Source organism: Labrus mixtus, chromosome 21, assembly GCF_963584025.1.
Source record: "Labrus mixtus chromosome 21, fLabMix1.1, whole genome shotgun sequence".
Lineage (NCBI taxonomy): Eukaryota > Metazoa > Chordata > Actinopteri > Labriformes > Labridae > Labrus > Labrus mixtus.
In genome coordinates, this window is record NC_083632.1 from 12,891,043 (window position 1) to 12,910,140 (window position 19,098).

The window sequence follows — 19,098 nt, forward strand, 5'->3', positions numbered from 1 at the left end:
TTTAACCTATTTTTAAGGAAGGTGTTCCTTCTGCAGTCATAGAATATGTTAAGGATAAGAATACCGCTTTTCATTTGAATAAAGGTCATGGTTAAAATGTATTCAGGAATTAATTTGGAATAGGATACTAAAATGGTCATAATGTTTTGTGTTTTTTCAAGTACATCCAACTTGCAGCTTTAAAAACATGTATTGAGTAGACCATATGGAAGCTGTCTGGAATGTAACAACACCCACACAATACAAATCCACCAGCCCATGCTTAAAATGTAATCTCATCATGACTGTTATTAATATGCATGTTGATATTAGTATCACATTTGTAAACAGATAAGCAGGTCAGTGTGTGTGTGTGTGTGTGTGTGTGTGTGTGTGTGTGTTTATGTGCGCATATGTGTGTGTATGTGTGTACAGCTCAGTAAACATAAGGTGGTGCTGTCTTTAAGAGAGAGAGCCTGGGAAGGGGTGATGTAATGTGTTCTCAGACAATGATGTCATCGGCTGAGACACGGCAAGGATTTAAAGTGACAAAGGCATTTTCAGTGGCTCCATGTAATTCTGCATCAGGGCTTGTCAGAGAGCAGCAACCGAACAAGCACCCGCAAGACCTTCATTGAGGGGAAAAAAGGCTTGTATGAAATAAGAACAAAACACAAATGGGATTTCTTATGAATATAGATCACGAGACTGAGACTCAGTGGTTATATCAGACACTCAGCATATTTATTAATCAGTATATTTGAGATACAAAACACATTTTGTTACAGTGACGATTACAGGGTTATGTTGCCATCCACACGCAGCAATTATGTATAAATTCTGCGTTATGTTGCTAAATTTATGTGTTTGAAAAGGAATGAAAGTGTTAAACTTTAACTGCAACACTAAATAAAGTATTGGTGCATACACAATTTTTGATTTCATGAAATATGTTTAAGACATTCTTTTTGATCTGCATCCATTTCAAACTTCACATTACAAATAATGGAAATGTTCAAGTAAACCAACAAAATGACATTTTCCTGACATTTTATGTTCCCATTCTTTCCATTACTAATTCAAAGTTAGGTCTGAATTCCTTCAATCACTTAATGTCCTTCTCATCATCATCCTTTTCCATATATTACTTCACTGTGTTCTTGTCCTTCCCAAGTTCGTTCATTTAATCTCCTTAAGCCAACTTTGTTCATACTTCTACAAACTCGTCCTTAATATTGTAACACGTGCTTTCCCAAAAGAGGCACTCCGAATCACTTTTCCCTCCTCAAACACAGAGCTGGATGGAGTGATGGAGTGGTTGTCGCTTGTCTCTTCATTCTCTTCATTTAAACATTTCTTTGGCTCTTCAGAACTCTCTTGGTCCATCTTCTTGACTTCTGACTCTTTTGACCCACTGTGTTCTTCTCTTGACCTTAGACTTTCAACCAGGACCTGATTAGAATCCATGTCCTGAACAGGAACTCCTTCAATAGTTTCTCGAACTTTCAACTCGATTTCTTGCCTTGAGGTGTCTTCACCTTCTTTTTGGGGGGTCTCTTCATTAACAAGGGCTTCGTTTGTTGGACTGGCTGAGGTATTTAACACTGCTTTGTCCTGGCTTTCCTCTTTCAAATCTTGGAGATTGTTGTTAACCTTCATTCCATTTTCATCCACATCTGCTGGCAAATGGAGGCTGGAATCCTTGATTTCTTGGTTGGTAGAACCAACAACATTATCAACCGTTTCACCTGGCACAGATTCCATAATAAGTAGTTTTTCTTCTTCTTCTGGCTTAGAAGACGTTTGGGTGATTGAATTTCCATCATTCTTGGTAATATCTGAGTCCGAAATACTAATGTCACAAGCAATTTTGTAAAAGAGTGAGTGGTTTTCTTTCATTTTCTCTAAGCTCTCACTGACTGTGGATAACATTTCATTGGAATCAGTCTTGTCATCTATGCTTGCTGGTTGGTTCTCCATGTCGAAAATCTCCTCGTTGCCCAATGAGTCGATGCCAGGGATCTGCAAAGGCATGAACCCTTGCCACTGATTGGTGGAGAGGAACCATTTGGCCCTAAGATCCGAGGATGGAAAATCATTTTCATCAGCAACAGTTTCTTCGAGTTCTTGCTCCTGTCCATCCTTGCAACTTGAAAAGCCCTTGCCTTCATCTTTTTGGTAGACAGTCATAGATGAGACATGATAGGGGGAATCTGGGCGTTTGATTTTATTTTTGGCAACCCCTGCTCTTCCACTGTGGTCTTTCTGTTGTGTCTTGTTCCCAAATCTGATCTGAGTTTTAGATTTTTTAACATGCCATTTTCTTTCATCTTCATCAAGAGATGGTCCGGCAGGTTGAAGCTCTATGGGACTTCTGGTGTTATCCCCACAGCTTCCATAGCCATCGTTAGATTCATGGTCTAAAAATAGGAAAGTAAGAGAATTTGCCATCAAATAGAATTATGATAACATAGATTGCAGTACAGAGCCACAATTCCCCCAATGATTCAGTCACCTCTCCCTTGCTAGTTTATCACCTGTGCCTACCAATTTCTTTCACCTATGTACATCTTTATAAGCTTGTCACCTTCTGTTCCTTGTCTCATTTCTTATAACCCTCTTCACCAAACTGCATTGTTTTTCCAATCTCTCATCCCTTTCACTAAATACAGGAACCCCTTTGGGATGCTGAACCAAAAAGTCTGATGACCCAGGGTTCCTGACCAATCAACCTTAACCTAAATCCCACTGAAACACACATCATCCAAACCTAACATGATCCCTTTCATCCAAATACATCCCAACCAACCCTTTTGTATCCCACCTTACTTCCCCCTTGTAAAATCCCACCCTTCCTTAACCCCCTTCCCCCACTGTACCCTAATACTCTTCTTCCCATTACACATTGACCCCCATTCATCACCCGATTATGATCCCATATCATTCCACCCTACTATGGCCCCACTTTCTTTCTACTAACCCTTCCACTTCTATCAAATCCAACCTGACCCCTTCATCAAACACTTCCTTGACCCAATATCATCACATGCTAACCTAGACCCCTTGACCTCTTTCACCCCAGCCTACCTTGACCACTTTTAAAACCCAACTTTGACCCAAAATTTTCCCAACCAACTGCCCTTTCTCCTAATCTTACTTCAAACCATTTTAATGAAGAATCTGGGATCCACGTGGAACCAGATTCTCAACCTTTCATCCCAACCTTCTCCAACCCACTTCCTTCCACCAACATTGACATCCCATATCATCCCAAGCTTGACCTACCCTTCATCCCACTGTTCTTCAACCCCATATCAACACACGCTAACCTAGACCCTTTTCATCCCATCATTCCTCGAGTCTGTTCATTTCATTCTACTCTGATCCATTTCATCCTATCTGATTCAAGCCCCTTTTATCCTAACCTACTCTGACCCTTTTAATCATATTTTACTTTGACCCAATATTATCCCTTTCTACCTGAACCCCATATTTTGACCCCATATCATCCAACCTTAACTAATCCCCTTTTATCCAACCAACACCTTTCATACTACCCTACCTTGTCCTTCTTCATCCCACCCTCCTCAACCCTTCATGCAACCCTATTTCAATCCCTTTCATCCCACCCTACCTTGTCCTTCTTCATCCCACCCTACCTTGGCCCCCTTCTTTACACTGATCTCAAACCATTTCACCTCAATCTTCTTCAACCCAGTTCCTCTCACTTTACCGCTTTCCGCTTCTTTCCAACTTCCTATACCAATTTTCCCACCCTACCAATAGAATTGAAAAACTTGATCATAGTTACAGTCTTGTGTAAGTATGTAAATACATACCTGGTTGTATCCTCTGTTTTCTAGCTGTGTCAAGTGGCATCTGATGAACTTCCTCCCTCCTGACTGGCATTTGATTCTGTGTAGTAGAACTCTCTCTGGCTGCACTGATAGATAGATAGATAGATAGATAGATAGATAGATAGATAGATAGATAGATAGATAGATAGATAGATAGATAGATAGATGAAACAACTATTTAAAACAGCATGTCTAAACATTTAGATATTTAAATGAAAAAATATAAAATCCCACCTCCTAATGACCCTTTCCCGTATTCGTTCCACTCGTCGCAGTTTTGCCTCTCGTTGTTCAGGGGTCAGACAGAGGTCAGGCTCCATGTCAGGGGTCAGGAGGGATGCCTGTTGATTCTCTGCCTGTTCAAAAAAATGTTGCATTAGTAAGTATGCTCCCCTACAATTACCTTTACGTTACAGGATAACTGAATCAGAGCAATTACTCAACTTCTATCCAGTAACGACATTTAGCAAGTGATATAAAGGAAAAATCATTGTTATTGGTGATTTAACAAACTGTTTCTTTTAAAAGATCAAAAACTGACACAATAAATGATGACAATTAAGTTTTCAACAACGCTTTCTAGCAAGCTTATAAATCCCAAATCTGAATTGTAAATAAAGTCTTAAACACGTTGTATTTATTTGAGTTTTGTGACAGTGTTTTGTTAAACTGAATATTTCTGTTGGAGAAGAACTGTGACGAGTAACTTAAACATTGTCTGTGCTAGCTCTGTGCTTTTTGTCTACAGCCAAGGTAATGACTTTAATACTTTTCTAGAAGTTGATTTAAATAATAAAAACACTCAGATGAACAAAGATGAACAATATGTTTGAATAAAAACATTAGATTTTGCAATTTATTACCAATTTCAAACGTACAGCAAATGTGTCTGTGTGACAGACATGGAACATAATAATAAGACAGTAATGCCACAGACTACGAACTGTAAATGTTCAGTAGGTATGAGATGAAATCCAATATAATTGAAGAGAACAATTTTGTCTTATTTTATGATCTTTAATTGAGTTCCTCCTTTCTTACCCTGAGGTCCAAGCTTGCATTTCCATTTCCTAAACCTGCCTGGTCTCGACTACGATTTCTTGAGACCACTGTAGCCTCTCCTCTGCTTGCTTCTGACTGCATGTCTTTCTTGGAGGTCCTTAGTACTCCCTGATTTTGCTTTCTGGTTGTCTTTTTAACTGCTGGCTGATCCTGGTGCATATTTTCCCAGAACCGGTTTTGTTCAGGACTGTCCAGCACCAAATGCCTTGGTGACTTGTTGAACACTTTTTTGCCCTGCTCAGTCAATCTTTCCTGCCTCTCAGGTGGTATCTGCTCGGGAAGTGGGTTGTCCAGCTCAGGCGGGGGGTCCTCAACGGAAACCCGTCTGGCCACTAGAGAGGTAGGTAGGACAGCTGTAACAACTCGTGTCACCCTTAGAGGAAAGGGTGCCTGAGAAGAAAACCCCAAATCAGATTAGTAAATGGTGTATAATATAATCAGGTGATTCTGTCAGATATGATTGATGTTTGGCAGACCTCGTCCCTTGTCCCTGAACTCTCGCTTTGGGAGCTTGGAGAAGGTAGGGGGGGTTTCTTCCTATTAGACAACCTCTCCTTATTTTTCTTCATCCGCTCAATCTGCTCCTCTTCGCTCATCTTCATCTTCTAGACAAGAAATAGGCTGTTTATGACTCATTCATAACCCTTTTCACCTCAGCAATATGCATGCAATCCTCGATCTGCATATCAAAAACATATACACATACATTATTAATATGGTGTGTGCGTCTGTTTGTGCAGAGGTGTATGTGTGCCTGACTATATGTACAGCTGCTCTCCTCTATATGTTGGTATATATTGTATGTATGTGTTCATGCATGTGAGAAGAGAAGAGGGGGTTGGGTGGTAAAAGTGAGAAGACTGAGTTGCTGATCTAACACATGAGCCTCTGCCTCCCCCTCTCGCCAACAACAGGCACTGCAACATGCCCTAATTGCAGGCAAGATAAGAGAATCAAAGAATTGGAATTTGGCTGTGATTGCAGAGAGGAAAAATTAGCTTTGACTGCTTCTATATTTAGAGCGGTTTTTTTTGGGCTCTCATTGCATACATCCAAATACAGTTAACTAGCAAACATGAAATTGCAGTGTGAAGAATCACAACCTTGGTTGATTGGCTTCCTGCATCTGGTGGGATCCACTTGGAACCAGATTCTAAATATGAAATAAAAATAGAGGAAAGAGGTGGAGGATGGAGGGAGTGGGAAAAAATGGGTGAGAGGAAGGAAGAGAAGTAGGAAATAGGAGGGTGGAAGAAAAAACAGAGACTGAAAAAAATGATTTACTGTTTGGCATAAAACACCTATTAAAGCTGTTTTAGATTAGTCATACAATATGAATCTACAGGCTATTGTATTAATATCACTCCCTCTGTGGAGTTTATTATTATGAGCATCTGTGCCAACCGAATGAGTCTTTCTGTGCTTTCACATTAAGGAGGTCAGGCTGGCTGTTTCCTCTTCTCTGTATAGGATCAACAGCGTGGCTGTAGATTCCCTGAAATTAAAGCAGACAAAACATTTTTTTTTAAATCAAACTTGACATTTTTTTTCTGATTGATAATGTGAAGTTTTCAAACCTCGTATGGCGACTCTATCCAGCCATGACCCAGATCTCTTCTCTGCTGGATTTCCTGTAGCTCCTGGGGTAACGGTGGGCGAAGTGGTGGTTCTTGCTCCATATCCTTTTAAGGACATTTTCACAAGTGATATAATGAAAACTGTAAAGTCACTAGAGAAGATGTTACCACATCCCTAGCACTTTGATAAATATGTGGAATTCCATTTTCGAATATGATTTAGAGACCTAGTAAAGTCATACAAATATTGTGCTTCCTAAGTGAGTCACAGTGGCAAGGCAATGTATGGTAAAAGTCAGGAGGGACATCAAGACAACCCTAAAAAAATCATTTAAAAAATACTGTATATTGGCTGATTTTAGACAATAGCTTACAGTATGTTAGCATTAAGCCCATGTCCAAGCCAACTTTACAGTTTGATAGAGTTCTAAGATACAACAAAATGGTGTATAGTCCTAGTTAAAGTGATTGACAGCTTGGTAACGCAAGTCCCTGGTGTGTTTAAACATACCTGGCCAATAAAGCTGATTCTGATTCTGATGTTAGCTACAGTATTGTTGGATAGTGATAAGTTGAGTGCTAACGTTACAATGTGATGTCATCCTTTTTACAACAGCACTGCAGCCATCTGTAGCCAATTTTTGTGAATGAAAAACAAAGTGCAAGTACTAGTCAGCACATCCCAATTCAGCAGATGAATTAAACATTTCTCATTAATGGATAACAATCCCACATTTGTCACAAGCAAAGAGCAAACACCAGAGGTCACTGAAACAGAGACAATGGAGTCGCACCATAGGCAGTCCGCTGTGCAGCGTCTCTGTGGGTGAGCCGGGAGATCCAGGATGTGGAGACGTTGGCTGAAACGCTGAGACACAGAGAGACAGAAAGGTCACAGTGTTGACACTGTTCATCTAATGTCAGGTTTCATGTGCAGGGTAAATATGTACAGATGTCTTGAATGGAAGCAGGAAGTCACTGTTTGAATTTTCCCGACTTAAAGCAAAATTAAATATGAACTCAGCACATTCTTCAAACATAAAATCTCCCCATACATGAAATGTCTTACAGTGAAGCAGGTAAAAGGAGATGAAATGATTATGACTTTCTGTTCGACTGACAAATTGTCAGTAGTTATGCTTCTAGGACTTTTCTGTAATATAGTTGAACAGAGAGGAACTTCTAAGTTTACTCTTTGTGCAATAGAGTGATAAGAGAAGTGCATTATTATGTGTATTATATGGCATGTTGTGGCTTGAATCATTTTATATAACTATTATACATCTGGAGGTCACTTGGGAGGTCTTGATCAAATATCAATGAAAACATTTATAGATGATAAATATATGTATGTTGTGAAAGAATGCAAAGCTTTTACAAGAAATGTATAAATCAAAATTTTCAATATGTGTTGTATATCATCAAGCTCAAGAAAACATTTGTTTTTAAAAAAAACATTAGCTTGTTTCCTGTTAAATGTTGCTTAAAATCCTGACAAAAGCAACATTTTTCTGCCAAAAACCTTATTTACATGAATACAGTCCCTACAGGTTAAGAATAACGTAGGAGAAACGGTTCTCTTATGATTGATGAGCAGTATACACTTCAACATGAGCCAATGACTACGCTGCGCATTGAGTGAAGGTTTTCTCTTACCGTGGTGCCTTTGTAGTCCCAAAAGGAAGCGGAAGTTGTCTCTGTTGATTTTTAGTCCAGCCAAGATGTCCTCCATCATCCACAGCTCCCTCTGGGCCTGAGACTGCTCCTGAATAAAAGAAAAACAAGATTTCCACACACACGTCATGCTCAGGTTTCTGTCCTAATGGTGAGTAGAAGTTTAAACTAAAGACACCATGAATTCAACGATTGGTCATAGTTTGACCTCAGATTTATTACTCTAAAGACTTAAATACCTGTGGAATTCCAAAGTTACAGATGTGCTGAAGGTGTGAGCGGATGACAGACAGTTCACTCTCCATTCTCTCATATTGGCTCCACACTCGCTCCATTTCCTGAGCAAAAAGCAATCCCAGACTTGTTAACAATAAATTAGTCCCTGATGAGTATTACCACAAGTAAATCTACAGTAAGTTGATATTTTCTTCTTTCATTATGGCTGTTTGCTATCTGGCTGAATACACACCAATGAAACATCGCACATCCTGGCTCGGATTGTGACCAGCTCTTCCTGCAGCAAAGCCTTCTGGGCAAGTGCTTCTTCGTGGGCCCTGAGACCCTGACTCTTCCACTCCTCCAGCTGCAGTCTGGACACCTCTAATGCACAATGGACACTATCCTGCAAAAAGAATGAAAGTCTTCACTGGGGTTACTCTTGGAACATTAAAAACGTCTTGTATGCTGCTATGGCTATTTGAAAATGTAGTTCACCTTTTTATTGGTTTAGTGCAACTCAAACCTTTGAAACACATTGCAATCAAGTTTCAAAGGTGTACTTTAAAACAACCATCAGCTTCTATAGATTTATATGTAGTTTAAAAGCTTGCATGGAATAAATGATGCCGGGTCTGGACTTGTCTAATTTGCCTTTATTTACTAGTAATACAGACCTTATCCAATTGGAGCTGGGCCAGTTCGATAGAGAGAGACTGCAGCAGCTTGTCACACCCACACAACCTCGTCAACACAGCCTGAAGAGGGGAATCAAACTGATGTTTACAAAAAGGAGAACATCTGACAGAATGATAAACAGCTGCATCGTACTGTGAGAGCCACCAGTGAATACTAACATCTGCATCGCTTTCAAGAGGCCTGATTGGTGGGGTTTCTCTCGGATCAGGTTTTGGGGCCTGAAAAGCGACAAGGTCATAATTTCATAAATTGCTTTTTGATACTTTTAAAAAATATATTTTTCCTCTTCCTGTTAAAAAAAGAAAATCTTTGTGATCACATGTGTACATATTTAGGGTATTTAGTGTTTGTAATTGTGTAAAGGCTTTGATGTTATTGGTTAAACGTTAAGAATGAGCTCCACAAGAGACAAACAAAGACCACAGCCCGGAGTTTGGTCATTAATGTGAGAAAATCATTCATCCAAATTCTTTTTCATTGAATACATCTGCAAACAGCTGCTAAATGTAGCTCACATTTTCAAGTAGCATAATCATGGCATGACAGTAAAACACAATAAAAAATAAATCAACAATAAAAACACAATTTATTAGTTACAGACAAAATCTGGGACAACAAGAATAAGTGACAACAACAACACATGACACGGACATGAATCAACTCAGAGACTTTGTTAACATATTCTAAACAAAAAGGATGTTGCTAATAATGATTAAAAAAAATTCTCACATTGTTTAAAGTCTGCACAGTTAAAGACAACAGCAAAACGTGAACATTTCTGAGGGGGACACACGAACAAAACAACAGGGGCTGTTATGAATGTACGACACATGACACCGTTAGAACACAAAGAGCAGCAGGTCTGGCTGTACCATAGCTGGCGGTAGCACACAAACAGATAAATTGCTGCGGAGATGGTGATGATGGTGGTGGTGGTGGTGGTGTGGGGGGTGGGGAGCATGTGCTGCCCTTGATGAGGGGGGCAAAGGGGGCAGTAAGTCTGCATGTGCCCCCGTGGAGTAGCTCTGAGGGGAGAGACAGCGTGTATACGGGGGAAAAAAAACAGAGAACACATGGCATTATGAGAAACATGCTGTGCTGAGCTACAGGATGAGCACAATCCATCTTAGTAATGCTTTCAACAATCTGTTTGAGGAGTTTAACTGAATCACAATCAGACGGTCTTTCTTTTTACAATATTGTTCCCATCACCTTTCCTAAAGGTCTTCTCCCGCTCGCGATGTGATGGACAGAACCATATGTAGGTGTGGGCTGGAAACAAGGAAAGAATAAAGGTGAGAGGAGATGTTCTGGAATACAAAATAATTTAAAAGAATGTTTACACTCCGACTACCACAGGACTCATAAGACATTAAAAACCCAACCATATATTTTTTTTTTTTATTAATTAGCAAAACAGAATAGTACAATTATACAGTATATACTTGGTGAACAGTTAGTTCACGAGCCCATGTACAGAGGCTGTAGTCCTCAGAACGGGCGGCCCTGGTTTGAATCTGACCTGTGGCTCCTTTCCTACATGTCATTGCCCACTATCTCCACCGTCCTGTCTTTAATAAAGGCACAAAAAGCCACCAAAACCCTCAATTTCCCATCCCAAAAGTAAAGCAATATTTCCCTTTAATCTTATTCTGTATTCTGAGGCGCCAGTGGACTAGCGGTTAGTTTGCATGCATCATGTACAGAGGCTACAGTCCTCAAAAACAGGCAGCCTGGGTTCAAAGCCGACCGTACGAATAAACATATTTGTTTCATAATAATTTAAGAGGCTACATCATGTTCATGACAAACAAGGTGCCAAACGAGTCCTGACCTTGCTCAGGTTCTGCCACCGCTCTGTGACTGGAGTGGTAGGTGTGGATTTGAACTCCAGGTTAGGCGAGGCAGGCGCGTAGAACAGAGTCTGCGGCACCATGTCATCGTGAGGTCGAATGTCAACCCTCCCCACTGGTGTGTGAGGTCGTGACCCCAGCTGACCCTTGGAGGTCAGAGAACCTGTTCCCATAATTTCTGTCTGAGTGGGTGGTGTGTTGTGGCCAGGAAGAGAATCCTCCTCTTGGTTTGGACCATATGCTCTTCTTCTGCCAAACTCAGGCGGGCTGGGTGTTCTGTTTGAAGGACTGTAAAATACATTTGAAAGGAAAACACTTCAGAGACTGACAAAGCTGGGACCTTTTTCTCTTTTAGGTAAAGCACAGGGATTCAGATATGTGATTATCACGCAGACGTGACTTGACAACCTGCTGTTTCTCTGACGCACGCTCCGCCTTCCCCTCGGCTCTGAGCGAGAAGTCCCCATCCTCCCACCGCTCAGATGACTGGGTTCGCTCAGAGCGCGGCTGACGTGCCTGTGTCTCTGGGAGGGACCCTCTCCATCAGAGGGGGGTTTAGGGAAGTCCACGGATTCAGTGCTGCCACCTATCTGTGTGAAGTCCTGATAACTTGAGCAGCGCCTGGAAAGAATCAGGCATATACAGTCATTTAAAAATACCAGCTTCTCTGTTTTTTTTTTTTACCCTCAGGGTCCATATTGAAGAGTGGTGTACCTGTTCAGAGAGCTGTCCTGCTCCATTGTTGCAGACTGACTGAGGGCTCGGACCCAACCCAACATGTCCTCCTGCGTGTCGGCACTGAAGAAATAAGAGCGCATTCCCTGGTGCACCACCTAGATTTACACAAATCAATCCCAACATCACAGTTTGTAGTATACCACTCGTAAAGGATTGTTAGTCATTGATAAAGATTTTTTGAGAAGCATACTAATCCTGATTTTTGGAAAAATTAGGAATAGGAAATATTCACCAAATATCAATACAGCAGGCGGTACGGTAAATTTGAGCTGGAATGAAAATATACTTTTTTAATGTGGATTCTTTGTGGGTTCTGCACCTCTAAGAGTATAAAGGCCTGAAAGCTGCTTTCCAGGATAAATGACTTCACTGAATAGTACTCAACATGATTACACTCTGTCAACAAGCGGCGACCCTAAGTGTTAAAAAGTTGAGCTAATGTGGAAGTGTTCAACACTGCAGGGCCTTGAGTGTCCCCTTGAGGCAGACTCCAAAAACCAAGGAATCCACATCCAAATTGAAATGCATTATTTATAGTAGAAATAAACATGTTTACAGCCTGGTACATGAAACACTTTTTGTCTCTACAGCTCACTTCTTGAATTGGAAAAACTGTGTGGGGGCAAGGGGGGTTAACTAATCTATTCTAAATATATTAAGGCTAAGAGTTTTGCATAATTAGACATAATAAGAGGCGTGGTTGATTCGCCTGACATGCTAGCACGTTGAAGCTGTTTGCAAAGAGGCCAGGCTCCTAATGTTAACTCAAATTATTTAGCAATATTCCTTCACTGACTCTAAACTGTAGGCTTTGTTCTCAACAAAGTAATACATCAGGGTATACTGGAAAACTCATGAGACTATTACCTAATACTATTGACCAGCAGTGTCTTGTTTTTATGATGTTTCCTGTCAACACATTTTTAAAATGTATCTAACATTCAAAAAGTCTCATTTACAAGAGACACGTGGCCAAGCAGCCAAAAAAAATCACAATATTAAACCGGATGAACGTTTCTTTAGGTTTAAAAAAGTAACACTTACAGTCAAATGTTAAGCTACTTATATCTTCCACCGATCATAAAGATCTTTAAAAAAATGCTTGAATATTTATTTTGAGGATATTTAAATTTGAATGTGTAGCCACTGATGGTACCTTGAAGGTGAACTTTCTGTTCTTGCATTCTCGTGGTGTACAGAACAGGATTTTGTAGCTGGGGAGCGGGATGCTGCCGAGCACAGATTCTTCTCTACTGTCTGTTGGGGAGCAGTAAAGACGTGAACAAAAGGAGAGAAGCATTGTTGTACAGATCAGAGCACATGAAAAGGTTTTTATCCAGTCAAAGTGCTGGGCTACAAGCTGGGTACCTTTATAGTAAAACAGACAGTAGTTGGAGAGGACGAACCACCTTCTCTTCCATAGCTTCAAACCCGAGCTGTCCTGCAGGAGGAAGATTAATCCGTGACTGTTTTCTGCTCTTCTACATACGTTAATGAAGGTATAAAATGTTGACGAAACAAAGTTTGGAAATGTACCTTTTTGTTGAGCCACCCTCTGATGACCACAGGACAGTTGGGGTCTCTCTTTGCAGCTTGACATCTTTTCCCAAATGTTTGCACCTTCCCATCACATTCCTGTTATGCAGAGAGTCAATCACATATTTCTTTACATCGACAGTCCCGAAACGTGCTAATAATTACCAGGTAACTATGCTAACTTAAACAAACCTTTGCAATAGGGAAGAAGGAAACCGTGGCAACGCTGGACGCTTGGCTTACTCTGTCCTGGTCATCCATTCTGCAGTGGAAACAGAAAAAAATCATATGCACACTACAGTTGTAAAAAAACAGTCAGGAATGAACTTTCAACAGGGATGAAAAGATAAAATAAAGTTAAGAGGATCATGTACTTTTTAGAAAAGTAAAATCTGACAAGTCATTGCAATTTGTACACAAAATAAAGCCTAACATGAACTTTAATAGGGTGTTACATAAATGGTGTTTCTACATTCAAGGTCATAATTATTCTGTGGTGCAGAATCAAACTAGTACACAAAATATATACATTCTTCAGATAGATTTTTGAAAGAAAGCTCAATTAAATAAAGGATGCACAACTGTAAAGTTATAGTTCACTTAAACTCTTGTTTTCTAAACCCTGCTCACATGAATGAACTGGTTACAGCTGGTTACACAGGGTGAGGCTAACACATGAGGCCTTACCAACACAATCTGCCCCAGAGTCTCCCCCTGTAGAAGCAGTCAGTCAGTCACTCCCATGAGCGGCACACTGTACCCTCCACAGACACATATGCTGCATTCCCATATAGCTGAGATTTTTTTTCCTATAGTCAACTGTTCATCCTCCCCGAGACTTGTTGTGTTGTGCTCTCTCCCACTTCCAGCGAAACTCTTCCCACACTTCTATTCTGAGCCATAACAGGCCGGTGTGCATCCCCACCATGAAATTGACAGGTGACAGCTGCATCGCCGTGGTAGCAGGGAGGGGCCCGGGACTGTGTGAAAACCAATCTGGCAGCAGGGACAGGCTGGTATTATGAGACGGCGAGAGATTTGGAATGTGTCCTAAACTGCAGAACTGCAGCGTGAACGCTAAAATAAAGGAGCGCCGGGCAGAGGAAGTTAAGCATGTTGATGACAAATGTGCAGTGGGGAGGGGTGTCAGAGGTTTGTGATTTTCTGTAGCGTCATGGTGTCTCTTCAGACTGATGACAACCAGGTTTAGAAGAATGAAGTCGCATGGTAACGTGTCACAAACACCTTCACTTAATGTACAGCCCTAAAGCCACTTTTACATAAAAAACTTTCTCATTGCTGCATAAAATTATAATATTAGTCCAGAGAAACCATCACAACTAGATTAAGACTCATACTTGCAAACAAGTCTGTAATTATGTGCTTCTCAAGTTTAAGGTCGAAAGTTAAAGATGGTAATCAGATTTTTACTTTAAAAAATGATGTGATTGAATGTGTCCCAACATATAGATGTCTGGGTTATTTGCCAGGAGAATGAAAATCTATCTGACATATAGATTGTCTATTGAAAAGACTGAGAGTAATATTGGGTTTCTTCCATAGAAACAAACACTGTTTTTACTTTTGCTGTATTCAGGCAATGTTTTATCATCTGTAATTGACAATGGTAATATCCGTTTTATGCTTTACATTCTTTTGATTTGATTTCTTTATTTCTAACATGTAAAAAAACAAAAAACAAAGAAATGCTGTAATTAAAAATATGTAGAAAACAAATAAAATAAATACACAACAAAAGAAAGAAAATTCAATGTCCTTCATTCGCTCTTACATGCCCGAAAAGGAGCAGGAAGAAGTTCAAACTTATCTACTTCTTCCCCCTTTTACTCAATTTATGCAGCTACCTCATCTTCACTGAAAATGTTAGACTCAGTGTACCACGCTGCCTTGTGATTGGTCTCTGGTTTGGGTTTCCGCGCACATCATTGTGTCCTGTATGGGACAGTAGGTTGAAGGTTGGTCTTCTTTATACAAGCGAGGGATGCTGGGAATCTTTTTTCAGAACTGCCCTCATCATATATGAAACTCCACAACCTCACTCTCTCTGTGGTGAAAGAGCTTTTCATGTTTTTGATTGATCACCTGGTACTGAGCTACAGGGTCACCTTAAACTTGAGCGTTGTTTTCATTCTGAAGATTTTAAAACCAGGATCATGCAACCAGTGTATGCACAGGGTGAACTGCTGAACGTTGCATATTTATTGATAGATCTAACTTTTGTTTGTTATGGTTTATTGCATAGAGAGTATATAGACTTTTTATTATTTATTTATTACAGTCTATGGTCTATTGTTTGTTCTCGATGTGGATTGTTTTGTACTGCTATCTTGGCCAGGACTCTTTGTAAAAGAGGTGTTTGTAATTCCTGTTATAGTTAAAAAAAGATGTATACAGCCACGGTATATATTTGTGCACTCTTTTATTTCATGTTGACTCACACAACTTATTTAACTTACATGTTCTTCTGCTCAGATGCTAGACCCATATAGAACATTAAAAATAAAGTTTCTGTTTTTCTAAATGACGTGAGCTCTAAAACATAAAGAATGTGCATAAATAATTAAAAAAAATTACAATTTCTCATTTTGATGAGTTATTATATAAATGTGTATTTCTTAATGATTCAGATAATGCTTTATTTAAAGTACTAACTGAATTCAACTTTTCATGTACTTACAGTATGCTGCTCCACAACTACATAAAGTAGTAAAAGAACGTCAACCACAAGAACTTATCCTAAACTTCTAACCTAGCCAAAACCTCTAAATGATGTATTGTTTCTTAAACGTGCACCTTCATGGGTTTGTACAATTACTAATATAAGTGTCTGTTGCTAAATAGATTATGAATGTATACAGTAAATGACATTTTATACTGTATACATTTCTTCATGTCTGATAATAGATACCCTTCATTTTTAAACAATTCTGATTCAGATTTTAAAACCGTTTCTTTGCTATTTTACGTGAAACCTGGAGTCGGTATCTCAGCGTAGCCTCGATTTCCAGCTTATCTAAACTGTACAGTTATTGTTGACCTTTCATGAAACAGCACAACAGATCGACTTGAAGATAAAAATTCATGAGAAACATCTCACAAAAGCACTCGTGGGTGACTGAGGGGTTAGATGTGGTTAAGTCGCCACAGTCTGTTAGAATCAACTAACGATCCTCGACAAGAGAGGGACAGAGTAAACGAGAAAACACAATCATGGCTTTGTGAGCGATGAAAGCACAGACTTAACAACCTCATAGCCGTTGGGGGTTACGTGGGTGTTGTGAAATATTTGGAAAATCTCCTCCTTAATCAGCTGGGGTCACTTGCTCGGGGAGGAGGTAACTTAAAATGCTAAGGAGGGGATGGAGGGGAGGACAAACGGTGGGTTTGTGTACCACACAGAGTGCGCTTTGTGGCGCCCGAGGGTCTCTGGAGCATCATGTGAAGTCGGACACTGAGCATGTTGAATACATCGGCACGGAAAATATCCTCCCTCGATATAAACCAAAATATTTGCATGTCTCCTACATTCCTGTCTTTGAATGTCAACAAAATAATCACAAAACGTTTGACCTTGATTAGCAAAGTCAATAATATTCAATTTGACTGTCTGCGAGGATGGCCCGAATGAGGAAACTAGTATATTATCTTATATGATATAGTTCATATTTAGACTGAAAATGTGGGCTTCAGGAGGGATAAAATGGGCTGGATGAATGACGTGGTAGTATCATGCTTTGACAAAGGTGAGAAAAAGTCACCGAGTGGGGCTGTTATTGTTTAGCCATAGTTGATGATGTCACACTGCTGCTTTAAAAAACTGATAATCTTGGTTAAAAGTAGCTTTTTGTTCAAAATAATTAAATAAAAGATATATTAAATGAATGGAATATATGATCAATGAAATAATATATATTGTTTTTAAATGTTTTTTTGACAGTTTAAATACTTTGAATTATTTATTTGTTTGTATTTTGTTTATTTGCAGTATGCTGTATGTAAACACATAAACCAAGACAGTATTCATAAACTACATCCATGATGAATACCTGCCCCTATATAGGCCTTTAAAATACACTTAATACTTTTAAATAGCATCAACAAATAGACAAGACAAAACAACCTCAACATAAATACAACAATATGTTTACATAAGACCTCCATAATAATAATAAATGCCATATTGCTGTACCTGACTAATTGTGCTCGCCTGCTGGCTTCTTCCCCCTCCATCACTTGGCACTCTTCCTCACAGCATCTCCTCCCGTTCTGCTTTTCTCTTCCTGGCTGTCACAGGCTCCTGTTGCCCAAACAAGTTACCACGCTCACCCGCTATACTCCTTTTCTCTCCTCGTACGTCTGAATCTCCCTCTCTGTTTCTCACCCGGTTCCCTCTGCTCTGACTTGTAGCAGCAGCCACAGCAGTGTTGTCCGGTGATCCGTCTACCTACGCTGGATGTTCACGCTTGCTCTGCTCCTCTGTTCTCTAACAGTGCCCTCTCTGTCAGCCCCTTCTTTCTTCCTCCCCCCCCTTCTCCGTCTTCTACTTCTTCTCCTTCTTTAGTGTCCCTCCCTCTCACCCGGCCTGTGACAGCCTCTCTGTCTTTTTCTGAGTGTGGGTTAGTGACTTAGGAATTTACAGAAAAAAAAACAGCTGGTCTTTCTTTTGTCTTCTCTGTCCTTCACAGTATTTAAATATCATTTCCAAGCTTCAGAACTATTACAGATTTGGGTGCCAGATCTGAATTATTACCCTTTTGTATGAAGGATTTGCTTGGACACCTGATTGCAAAAGCTGAAAGGCCTATTCCACTTGCATAGATTTTGCACTTATCAACCTAGCCAGGTGCTGACATCGTGTAAAGAGAAACCCTGAAAAACACACAGTTAACATCTGAGATTATGTATGAAATCTATCTATAAGATGTACATCTATAGCTTTGAAATATCAGTAATAACAATCCCAAAGTTTTAGCCAGTCTAGACTTTCATGGTGGGCCCTTGTTCTGTTTTTCTTAAGCACTGAGTCAGCGTCTTTCAGAGCTCTTCTGCAAATACTCCAACTGAAGAACTTCTAAAACTCAACTTGATTTGTACATGAAACAATGGTTCTTTACTATTCCGGCTGTAAGAAAACAGGTGTACAGCACTTTAAAGTGAGAAGAGTCATGTCTGTCATGAATATCATTAAGAGAAAGGTAGAGCAAAGGAAAAGTATTCAAAGGAAGAGTTCAGGCTGATAGTCTGCAGCGGGCACCACGGATGCCTCGGGAGAGCTGGCATTATTGCTGTGCAAGAGGAAGATATCAAAGGCATTTTAAGAGCTATGATAAGAACAAGAGGATAGGGGAAAAGTCAAGTCTAAAATTACTCTCAGAGGAAAGCAGCCTTAAGGCCTGGTTGGTTGGTGGAACCATTTTTACACTCATGAATAAAGCAGAGATAAATACCCAAAGCTCTGTCTAAAAATGCTGTTGTTTAAAGTTCTGCAGCCTTGATACATACTTTAATACAAAACACTCACACCATTGCTCATCACTCACATAGTAATCATACCATCATCTTATAATTAGTACTCACATGTCCACAGCATTTGGCTGTAACCAGAGGGGTCTTGACCTCAGATACCCAGAATGTCCAGTTCTCACAGGGAATGAATCAGTCTGCCTGCAGATATTTACGACCCCTCCCTTTTAGCATAAGACACAATGAGCCCAGATAACTGACAGCTGCATGGATACTTATCAGCTTCTGTTACACAATAAAAAAATCATCTGGGGTAGCCTACTGCCACCCAGGAAGCAGGAACAGTGGTTTTCAAGGCTCATGGGAAATGTGGTTTTCAACAAAAGACAGTCAGCCGCAGAAGAGTCCCAAAGTGTTAAAAGT

At 39.9% G+C, this 19,098-nt stretch overlaps 1 protein-coding gene across 5 annotated transcripts; it reads right to left on the reverse strand.

Annotated features, from left to right (window-relative positions):
- Positions 1–701: 701 nt before the first annotated feature.
- Positions 702–17,688, reverse strand: si:ch211-234p6.5 (pleckstrin homology domain-containing family A member 4). Of its 5 annotated transcripts, none has more exons than XM_061029026.1 (24): positions 17,402–17,681; positions 13,384–13,453; positions 13,192–13,290; positions 13,024–13,096; positions 12,812–12,912; positions 11,632–11,750; positions 11,326–11,538; positions 10,899–11,193; positions 10,277–10,336; positions 9,937–10,089; positions 9,223–9,282; positions 9,043–9,123; positions 8,619–8,771; positions 8,389–8,487; positions 8,132–8,240; positions 7,270–7,343; positions 6,476–6,580; positions 6,303–6,393; positions 6,002–6,051; positions 5,375–5,500; positions 4,878–5,288; positions 4,071–4,192; positions 3,819–3,922; positions 702–2,399 (listed from the first exon to the last, which is right to left on the reverse strand). In XM_061029026.1, exons 1-24 carry the CDS (start codon positions 17,440–17,442, stop codon positions 1,195–1,197), a joined length of 4,014 nt encoding a protein of 1,337 aa, XP_060885009.1. In that variant the 5' UTR covers positions 17,443–17,681; the 3' UTR covers positions 702–1,194. The 5 variants fall into 5 exon arrangements, with proteins under 5 accessions (XP_060885009.1, XP_060885008.1, XP_060885010.1 ...); XM_061029025.1 differs by having other exon boundaries at positions 5,375–5,503; XM_061029027.1 differs by lacking the exon at positions 17,402–17,681 and adding an exon at positions 13,879–14,072 and having other exon boundaries at positions 5,375–5,503.
- Positions 17,689–19,098: the final 1,410 nt, after the last annotated feature.

What these genes read in the sequence shown, in the direction of transcription:
- si:ch211-234p6.5 (XM_061029025.1), bottom strand. Translation starts at nt 17,442, where the DNA reads ATGGAGGGGGAAGAAGCCAGCAGGCGAGCACAATTAGTCAG. An exon ending in GAGGGTGGCTCAACAAAAAG is followed by an intron (nt 13,097 to 13,191) that starts GTACATTTCCAA and finishes TTCCTCCTGCAG; the next exon opens with GACAGCTCGGGTTTGAAGCT. An exon ending in GGTGGCAGAACCTGAGCAAG is followed by an intron (nt 10,337 to 10,898) that starts GTCAGGACTCGT and finishes CCTTGTTTCCAG; the next exon opens with CCCACACCTACATATGGTTC.